The sequence below is a fragment of the Vespa mandarinia genome, unplaced genomic scaffold, assembly GCF_050613455.1.
Source record: "Vespa mandarinia isolate Hongniang unplaced genomic scaffold, ASM5061345v1 scaffold_58, whole genome shotgun sequence".
Classification (NCBI taxonomy): Eukaryota; Metazoa; Arthropoda; class Insecta; order Hymenoptera; family Vespidae; genus Vespa; species Vespa mandarinia.
Window position 1 is genome coordinate 15,001 of NW_028197192.1, and position 10,000 is coordinate 25,000.

General features: G+C 39.6%; 2 protein-coding genes across 5 annotated transcripts in view; one reads left to right on the forward strand and one right to left on the reverse strand.

The window, feature by feature from the left end:
- stol (voltage-dependent calcium channel subunit stolid) overlaps window positions 1-10,000 on the forward strand; it is a 16,323-nt gene that overhangs the window by 5,520 nt on the left and 803 nt on the right. For 2 of the 4 annotated variants that reach the window (XM_085664458.1, XM_035875047.2), the window contains exons 3-24: window positions 2,775-2,885; window positions 3,513-3,735; window positions 3,944-4,075; window positions 4,265-4,870; window positions 4,940-5,076; window positions 5,143-5,223; window positions 5,295-5,375; window positions 5,448-5,522; window positions 5,596-5,610; window positions 5,681-5,788; window positions 5,863-5,934; window positions 6,096-6,237; window positions 6,322-6,543; window positions 6,623-6,719; window positions 7,309-7,341; window positions 8,111-8,215; window positions 8,290-8,402; window positions 8,489-8,625; window positions 8,701-8,873; window positions 8,950-9,161; window positions 9,249-9,591; window positions 9,674-10,000. The exon at window positions 9,674-10,000 is cut by the window's right edge and continues 803 nt beyond it. In XM_085664458.1, coding sequence (XP_085520584.1) covers window positions 2,775-2,885; window positions 3,513-3,735; window positions 3,944-4,075; window positions 4,265-4,870; window positions 4,940-5,076; window positions 5,143-5,223; window positions 5,295-5,375; window positions 5,448-5,522; window positions 5,596-5,610; window positions 5,681-5,788; window positions 5,863-5,934; window positions 6,096-6,237; window positions 6,322-6,543; window positions 6,623-6,719; window positions 7,309-7,341; window positions 8,111-8,215; window positions 8,290-8,402; window positions 8,489-8,625; window positions 8,701-8,873; window positions 8,950-9,161; window positions 9,249-9,591; window positions 9,674-9,962 — 3,507 coding nt within the window. In that variant the 3' untranslated portion in view covers window positions 9,963-10,000. Of the gene's footprint in view, window positions 1-2,774; window positions 2,886-3,148; window positions 3,282-3,512; window positions 3,736-3,943; window positions 4,076-4,264; window positions 4,871-4,939; window positions 5,077-5,142; window positions 5,224-5,294; window positions 5,376-5,447; window positions 5,523-5,595; window positions 5,611-5,680; window positions 5,789-5,862; window positions 5,935-6,095; window positions 6,238-6,321; window positions 6,544-6,622; window positions 6,720-7,308; window positions 7,342-8,110; window positions 8,216-8,289; window positions 8,403-8,488; window positions 8,626-8,700; window positions 8,874-8,949; window positions 9,162-9,248; window positions 9,592-9,673 lie in introns of those variants that run through there. The other 2 variants (XM_035875049.2, XM_035875048.2) reach the window with 2 other exon arrangements.
- Window positions 4,069-10,000, reverse strand: part of LOC118445491 (uncharacterized) — a 15,817-nt gene continuing 9,885 nt past the window's right edge. The window contains exon 3 of the mRNA XM_085664461.1: window positions 4,069-4,375. The gene's annotated coding sequence lies outside the window, so the exon portion shown is untranslated. The remainder of the gene's footprint in view (window positions 4,376-10,000) is intronic.

Genomic DNA, 10,000 nt, shown 5'->3' on the forward strand with positions numbered 1-10,000 from the left:
CAAAAGATTAGGAATTTTATTCGTCTATTAATTATCGATTAAAAACGATATCCATATTGTCGAGCAAGGCCAGGAATTTATAAATTTAAAAAGGTCGTACGACCGAGATAAACGAAATTGAAAAGTATTTCTGAAAAATAAACGAGCCATATAGTTATCCAGAGGCGAGAATAAATGAATGAGAGAAGTAGAAAGCTAGGGAGAAAACGAAAGGGTGGAGAGGAGGGAGGAGGCTAAAATAAAGACCGCGAAGAGTTTGAGAGCGTCGGTATGAAAAGGTTCGTTTAAAAGGGGGGCCCTTTTGCAGGTGGCTCTTGAGTTCGAAGTTGTACGAGCTTGAACGTGGTTGAACGTGGTTGAACGTAGAATGTACGTATACATAGGCGTCTCCATCTCTCTCTCTCTCTCTCTCTCTCTCTCTCTGCTCGTAGTCGCAGTGAGTAAACGGACGCGACACGCTGATCGATAATACGCGAACTTCGAATCCCCTGTCGCTGATACGACAACGCGCGAAAAGTACGAGCGTCGAATCGTGCTGGTTCCCTTCTCTCACCCTCTTCTCGCCCTCTTCGTCCTTTCTACGGCGCCATCGCCATCTCCACCAACCACCAACGTTTCTTCCACCTCGTACATACGTATAACCACTATTCTCGCTCGTTTCTCTCGGGTAGAAGCATACACACATACACCCATACCTACACAGATACACAGAAAGAGAGAGAGGGAGAAAGAGGGATGCACACCGACGAAATCGAACGTCTATCGAATGTCATCGGCTTCGCCATTTTCTTCTCCTCCGATGAGAATCGATCTCTGTAGCCGTGCTCGTAAAAAAACCAATGTATCTACTTACTTACGTACATATAGCGTAATAAAAGTATAACGGACCAATGACAAAATCGAGTTCAATATTTTTCTTTTCTTTTTCTTTTTTTTTTCTTCTTTTTCTTTTTTCCTTCTTTTTCTTCTTCTTTTTTCTCTTCTATTCGACGTAATTCATTCGAAGAAAAATACAATGATATATTTTCTTCTCGCGTTGCATTACAAAAGCGTCCTATGGAATATATATTATGTGCTTCTTTTTTCTCAAAACTCGCGGAAGAAGCAGAGAGGAAAGTTCTTTATTTGTGTCGTCGTCTTTTGTTTGTACGTAAATGTATATACATATATATATATATATATATATATATATGTGTATATATACATATATATGCACGTACACGCGCGCGCGCTTGCCGAGTATATACGTACATACATACACACAGCTACGTACGTATGTACGTATACGCGTCGTTACGATATATCGAAAGCATATAAGGAGGAGCACTCGAATGGGAGCCTTTTAAATTTACCTGTTGCTCTCGCAATTGAGAGATAACATTTTTAATTCGACGTAGTTACACTACGGATTATATAAATACATGTATATGCATAAAGATAAATATTAATATTTACTTTCTATGTTTGTACGTACGAAGAATTTTAAAGAGAATAAACGAGCGTTGTACGTCTTCGTCGTAAGAATAGAAATTGTTAAATGATTTACAGTGGTTATTCTTTGAGAATGCTCATTTTTAGATATTGTTCGATTATTTGGGAAATAATAGAACGATTACGTGGCAATATCGAGCGAAGAGGGAAACTAAATGAGAAAGGGTCGATACGAGGCATTACCCTTCATATTTTTAAGATTAAACCTCGATGATAAAAATATTTTTCCTCGATCGACGAACTTTGTACATATCTCAAAATAAACACTTTTAACGATATAATGCAATTTGCTCTTTCGTTTATTATTTTTGGTTAATTGCAATTTAGAAAAATGAATCAATGATGTAGATATTTTATCGACACCTACGTAAATACGTACGAAATAAAGAAAGGTCATTAAAAGTTATTCGTCACACAACCGCTCGTGTTTTATTTCGCACGAATATCAAAAGAAAATAAAAAGGGTATCTCTCTCTCTCTCTCTCTCGTTTCTACTTTTCTACAGATAAGAAAGCTCGCTCGGTCGCTCGGTTTTTTACGCTCGATCCATCCTGTCCATTATCCTCCTTTTCGTTTCTTTTTCTGCCTTACGCCCCTGGCATCACCGTCCCATCCTTCCATTCTCCCAACTTCTTCTCAGCTAACACTCCTCTCCATTTCCTCTCGACGCTCGTTTACCCTTCCGATAACATACAATCGCAATGTGATAATACGAACACGGCGAAACGATCTTTTTCTTTTCTTTTCTTTTCTTTTTTTTTCTGAATGATGATCGCAATTAGAAGGAAATAATTCGTCTAACAATAAGTTCATAAGCACGTATCATAGACGACTCAGTTGTGGGGTGTGTCATTAAACGGCCGATCGACGAACAATTCGAACGTTATTCCCATTTCGGTGTGTATAATGCAAGAACCGACGTAGTAGACGGTCTGTAGCGGTAAATGCGCTATCAACGTCAAGGCCAATTGGCACTTTGCGTGTCGATTAAACCGACGAGAATAATAATACCGACGATCGACGCGCGTATCGACGTTTATTTTCACCCACTAACGACGTGCCGATTAGTGCCGACTACGTACGACCAATACCGAGTGGACAGGGAAACTACTTTTCATTGAGCATTTATCCTAATAATTGAACAACGTTTAGAAATCAAAAGGACATCGTTCACGTCCCTGATCTTTTTCTACACTTTCTTCTTTCTCCCCATTTCATCACCCCCACCCTTCGCCCTCTTCACGATTATATTCAACGTTATCGTTATTTCTCGATTTCTACAGAATTATTACAAAGTCGAGGCGAATCTTATTAAAAGGGACGGCTTGGTACTGGTAAGAGAAATGGCTGCTGAAGTTAAAAATATGATGGACTTTAAAATGAACGCTGTAATGGTGAGTAAAAGTCAAATAAAATATATAATCAATATATAGATAGATGATATAAATTTCTTCATAATATTTATTCGCAATCCCCGATCTCGCATGGCTCATTTTAATGCTCTTACAATTTATTCGGAGGAATCGACGAACTAGCATGGATAAAGTAATTGACGTCGATACGAATCCTATCACGTTGAAGGGAAGTACCTGACTGGTTGACGAGGCTAGGCTTGGCGCACGTCTCTCCCACCACTTGCACTCCTATTACGCTATACCTACCATTTGCACTTACACTGCGTCGCCGGTTAAACGATATGGTCTATCTCTCTATCTCTCTCATTATCTTACAACGAGCAAAGTACTTTACTTACTTACCAACGAAGAAGATGCCCGAATAATTAAGCCCAAGTATTATCCTGTTCCATTGATCTCTTTTTAATTAATTCCAGGATTATGGTGTGCAAATGATGCTTTCTCTTTCATGTATTACATATATATATACATATATATATATATATATATATATACATATATATATATTAACGTTCTTGAACGATCACGAATGTAGATAAGAAAATCCGTATAGTCGGTTTATCATTGTGTATCAGTGATCTTTAATTATTTTCTCGAATGTCGCAGAGGCTAATGGAAAGTGCCGAACAGGCCGCAGTTTCTGCGCCAAGAGACGGTAACGTGTCACCTAAATATCATTCTTCCCATCGTTCGAATCTTTTTATGGGAGATGGCAAAGGTTCCTCCGATTCTCGTGAAGTATATCTAAGCATGAATCGTCATTTCGATCGGCTGGCAGTCAATGTCAGTTTATCGTCGGTTCTCATGCCAGCTGGAATACAAGAGACAGGTACGTTATCGCGAATAATCAGTATACAAAAGTTTACAAATACAAATTCGGACGACGTTTATTTATACTAAAATAAATCGAAATAAATACTTTGGGAAAGTATGTCGCATCTAGAGTTTCCGTTCGTTCTTTCGAAGCCACTTTAACTTCTCGAGAGAGTATTCCTTACTTCGCAATCCTTTTAACGCCGTTCGAAATGTCATTACAGAAAGCGACGTTGCTGCGGGCATTCAATGGAGCGAATACTTGGATCCTCTTTTCGTCAATAATTACGAAAGCGATCCTTCGTTATCTTGGCAGTACTACGGCGCTACCTCGGGATTTTTAAGACGCTTTCCTGGTAAATGCACGTCCCTCGTTATCTTCGTAATAACGTTGAAATTTTGTCAGACCGACTCGACTGCTAACGAGTTATTAGAATTACCATTTTACTTGAAATCGGAGTTGGTATATTAGTTTTTCTTTTTTTCTTTTTTTTTTCTTTTTTTTCTTTTTTTTTTTCTTTTTCTTTTTTTTCTTTTTTCTTTAGCCATAACGTGGCCACCGATGGAATTTGGCACGAACAAGTCACCGTCAGTTTCCCCAAATCGTGTTTATCGCGACGTGTACGACTTCAGGACTTCTAATTGGTTCGTCGGTGCTGCGAACAGTCCAAAAGATTTGGCAATTTTAATAGACACCATGGGATACGATAGCGAGAGGAATCAACGATTAATAAGCGCCACTACAAAGGCGATATTGGACACGTTAGGTCCCGACGATTACGTGAACGTTTACCGATATGGCGAAACGGCCGAGGAAATCGTACAGTGTTTCAAGGACAGCTTAGCCCAGGCCTCGCCAGAGAACATACACGAGCTCAAGCTCGCAACGAATACATTGAAACGCGAGGAAACGACAAAGAATATATCGGCGGCCTTGAGTACGGCCTTTGAAATACTTCAAAAGTACAACAGAACCAGTCAGGGTAGTCAATGTAATCAGGCGATAATCTTGATAACGACTGACAACGAAGGTCCTCCAAAGGAAGTGATCAAAAGGTATAACTGGCCGCACATGCCAGTCAGATTATTTACTTACCTCGTTGGCGGTGACAAGAGTCCGGAACTCTTTGACATGGCATGCAACAACAAAGGTATAAATCATTTCTCTTATTAAACATATATCTAAGCTGATCGCGTAAATCGATCATTCCAATTTACAGGGTATTATGCGAGAATTACCAAGCCGGAGGAGATTAAAAGTAAAGTTTTCGAATATGTAAAGGTACTCGCCCGACCTATGGTCCTTTATCAGCACGATCATCCTATACACTGGAGTCCGGCTTACATCGGTGGAAAGGTAAAGTATATATCGACGTTGTATTAGCGATACGATATAACGTGTATACGTCGATTTTATTTTTAGAGCGGTAGATACGGCAGGGAAAATCGTGGACAACTGATGACGTCCGTCACTGCTCCGATTTTGGATCGTCGAAATCATACGGTACGTATTAAAATATGATTATTTACTTATCGACAGTTTTATCTTAATACATATTGTTCGATGTATTTCAGTTGAAAAGGGCTAATTTATTGGGCGTCGTTGGTACCGACGTTCCCGTCGAAGAAATTCAAAAACTCGTCCCACCTTCCAAAGTATTTATTATACATATCTTTGCTTATTTCTTAACATTATAAGGATATTTGATCGATTGATCACGTTTTCAGTTGGGAGTCAATGGATACTCCTTTATTGTCGACAATAATGGCCGTGTCTTGTATCATCCGGATCTGCGTCCGCTGGTAAGTAAATCACGTGATAGAGGATATTCTTTTCATCGGATACTTACATACGTTTGTTACAACACTAATGCAGCCAGGAAATGCAGATGTAAGTATAAATAACGGATGAGACGCGCTTCGATCAATTATCTAATTTAACATTCATGTTTGCGATATAGTACGAGGAGACACTGAAACCTACGTATATAAGCGTAGACCTATCGGAAGTCGAACTAGCCGAATACGACGGACCCTCGCACTCTTTGAACAATTCTCTTCTTTTAGATGTAAGTGATAAAAGACGACGAGGAATCCGTTTTATCTATACTATATTGAATCATAAATTAAATTCTTTTCACAGTTGAGGCACGATATGATCGATCAGAAGGAAGGGGAGACCGGCTTTGCTGTGAAAATTCATTACGATGACATGGTAAATTTTGCTTGCTACTCTCGTACTATCGTGTGTGTTTACGTAACGAAAGAGAGTGAGAGAGAGAGAGAGAGAGAGAGAGGGAGAGAGAGAGGGAGAGAGAGAAAGAAAAAGAAAAGTAAATAAAATACTAACCACAAAAAAACAAATGCAAATTTCAGAAAAGAGTGACTATCAGACGACACAATTATTTTTACAAGCCGATCGAGGGTACGCCGTTTTCATTAGGTTTGGCTTTACCCGAGGGGTATGGCATGTTCGAACTCCTTGCCGAACAAGAGATCAAGCACACGATAGTCGATGGTAAATTTGTACTTACCTATATACATCTTATTATTCGGATACTTGTTTGACGTTACCGATTTGGTTCGTTCAAATCTTTTTCAGTGACGGAATACTTTAAAGGTAATAATTGGAAAGTACATCCAGATTGGGTGTACTGTGAATATAATTCGGCATCGGACAAGTTGTTCTCTTCCCCGGAGGAACGCGTTTTGCACTTTTTATCACGCACGCGAAAACCCGGGTGGAAGTGGATGTCCTTGAGACCAAGGAGTCCAAGCTCGCACCATAAACAGGCGAGCAAGCCGGACAAGGACGCTTATTATTGTAAGTGTAATACCAAAGGTATAAGAATTTATTCGAATCAACAACGTGTATTCTGATACCTATTGACTTTTGCTTTCAGGTGATAAGAGATTACTTCAGTCTTTAGTTTTGGACGCATTGGTAACGGATGGGTTTGATAAAAGAAGAAGTTCGATGCACAAAGAAGAGAATCCAAAGTAAGTAAGTCGATCCACGTAAAGGAAGACAAAAAGAGGATTATAGAAAAGCACGTGTGAATCCTTCACATACGCGCAACGAACGTTTAGTAATGTCTCGAGCACCTCACAAAATGCACAAAGCACGCGATTATTGTACTTATTAATTCACGCACCGTTACGAGAATGTCACGAGAGTGTCGAGCTCTTTATTGCAAAGTTTTATTGAAAATTATCCTTGCGTCGCACTCTTAATTCTGCCCGTGACAGGTTGTCTCGCATAATTGCGACGGGGACGGCGGAAGGCACCGTTGGTTGAAAGAAAAACGTGGAAGCGTGATAAAAGTACTGCGTCGGGTGCCAAAAGCGGACAATGGTACACGATGAATACGAAAAGAAAGAGAAAAGGAAAAGGAAAGAAGGGAGAAAAAAAAAATTCAACTTAATTTGCATTACATATAAGTACGGATATTTCGCGTTTCCACGTTTTTCACGTAGTTAGAAAATTATGCACTCTGCGCCAACGTTCGCTCTCTTTCATTTTACAAGACCTTATATTTCATTGCATATATTTTTATTACATTTTATTATTGTGTGTCTCCACCGCTAGCCCTATTGCCATACTGATGGCTCTACTGCACAGGTAATTTGCAAAAATCCATTATGCACAATTATTTGTCTAAATGCGTTCGTCTACGCTGCAACATAATAAGTTCTTAGCTGGTGTATAATTACCTGCTATTGTTCCACCTTTGCGTCGAATTTAACGTCGACGAGCTCTCTATACGACGATCAATATACTATTTCGATTTAAGGGATAAACCTTTGAAAGCTCTTCGATGCAACTTGATATATAGGGTGCATAAAAATGTCTAAAAAGTTGTACTTGATTCTAACAAGTTGTCGACAAAAGGAAAATTACATGGTAAAACGGTGATGCGTACTTCTCTTTTCTTTTTTATACACCCTATGTAATATTATTCGAATATAAAACTAATCGATCAAGACCTAGAGAATTTTCTGACGAGCCTATACGGTCTGAAAAGTAATCAAAAAAAAAAAAAAAAAAAAAAAAGAAAAAGAAAAAAAAAGAAAAAAAAGAAAAAAAAGAAAAGAAAAAAAAGAAAAATCAAGGTATGAGTTTAATATTGTATCGAAGGATCGTCTCAATTAAATTAAATGTGATAAAACCAATTAAATGTGATAAGACGTGTGAGAGGGGGAGGGGTGTTCACAAAATGTGATCGCAACGTGAGATAGATGATTTTTTTTGTTTTTCCTTTTTCTTTTCGTAATTCTCTTATAATACTTCGAATTTGATCAATAAATAATTTTCAATGTGTTCTCAAAAAGGACAATTTCAATATGATCATATAAAATTCTTTTCTAACGCGAAACGTTTGTTTTTACAGCCAAGGGAAAGGTAGATTCGGGGTTACGAGAAGCTTCATCGCAACTAGAAGCGGACTTTTTCGTTGGCACGAACATCAACAGAGCGATGAGACCGCAGAGGAGCCGTACGTAAATGATCGCACGATTTTATTTGCGTCAGATCGGTCAAGAATTACGTCAGTCGAGTATTCCTTTTCAGTTGGTTTCCCGAACAACAAGCAAGAGCTATGGAATCGTCTTGGTACAAACGTGCCGTCGATCAACACTCGATAGAGCCAGAAAGTTTCGTTTTTAGCGTTCCATTCGATGCCGGTACGTGTAAAACGACGAAATCTTTTGACCAACCACCCACACATAAAAATCTCGTTCATCCGATAAGCATAATATTGTTTCACCAGCCGAAAGACCGAATCCTCTGGTTACCGCGACACACGCTATCTTCATTGGAAAAGGACATAAAGCTCCGGCTGCAGTGGTAGGATTGCAATTTCAACATTCCTCATTGGCGTCGCATTTCGTTAACATAACTTCAACGGTAATCATTCAACCTTATTCCGTCGCTTTGATTTTACTTCAATGACAATTTATTTCGCAATTTTAACTCCCACAGTGTACAGGAATGTCTGGCTGCAAAAAAAACTGTGCGTCGGAGGAACTCGACTGTTACATACTCGACAATAGTGGATTTATCGTTATAAGCGAGAGACACGAACATACCGGGAAATTTTTCGGCGAGATAGATGGTACCATAATGGATTCCTTGGTACAAGATAGGATATACAGGTTTATTCATTGTCACTTAATACAAAGTTTCTACTTATGTACTCTCGATAATATCGAATATTATCTATTATTTCAGGAAGGTAACCGTTATCGATTATCAGGGAACGTGCAGCCCTCAAGAAAGTCACCGTTCGTCAGCACCAAGAACGACATCGGCATCTATTTTAAAAGGCACCGCGCTTATCGGCAATTTCATTTGGAATCTTTTTGTGAGCTTCAACGTTCAAGATATTTGGCGTACTGTAGTGGCCTTTGCCAAGGATGCTGCACATTCCATGCAAAACGATGGTAAATTATATTCGTTAGCCCGTTAGTCGATAGATCGATCGATATAAATAAATGCGATCGTGATAGAAAATAACCCGATCTTTCCAGACGATCTGATATTTTCTGACACCGACGTTGAAACCGATCCCAATAACAACGGTGCCGACGAACTAGCTGAACTTCACAATTTGGAGTCGATAGCACCGGCGGAATCAACCGCGGGATCTGTATCAGGAAAAGAACACTTTTCGGAAATACCAGTCGCACCTCCGATACCCGTTTCACCACCGACTACACGTGCCACGTCCGCCCATTTTCCACCGCGCAAATTGAGGTCTTGCGAAAAGAAGACGGATCTTTATATCTTACAGCCTGAAAGACTCAATACCAGCGGCCAAAGTAATCCGCTTAAAGGAAAACTCACGAATTGCCATGTTACAGGATGCGAAAGGTAAGTTATTCCGTGATTGGATGTAATCGCGTATAAATAGGTATGAATCCTTGTAATATGTGACGAATTGACTTTTCGACAGGCCTTTCAGCGTGCAAAAAATACATCACACGAATTTGATTCTCTTGGTGGTAGACACATTGTGTCCCTGTGGTAACAAACAACTCAGCATCGAGCCGATCGAAGCTATGACTGAACCAGGAGCGTGTACAGCGAGAAGAGAACGGCTCTATCGGAGAAGACCGCCAAAGTGTATAAATTATCATCCGGAGGAAATGGAGATAAAGATTTGCGGTGGTGCATCAACGCAATTCAGCCGATCCACCCTGGTCGTGCTTCTGTTAACCATCTTCGTCGTCAGGTTGGCGTGACTCTCCACTCGTTAACGGTGATCCACTCGCAAGCGAAC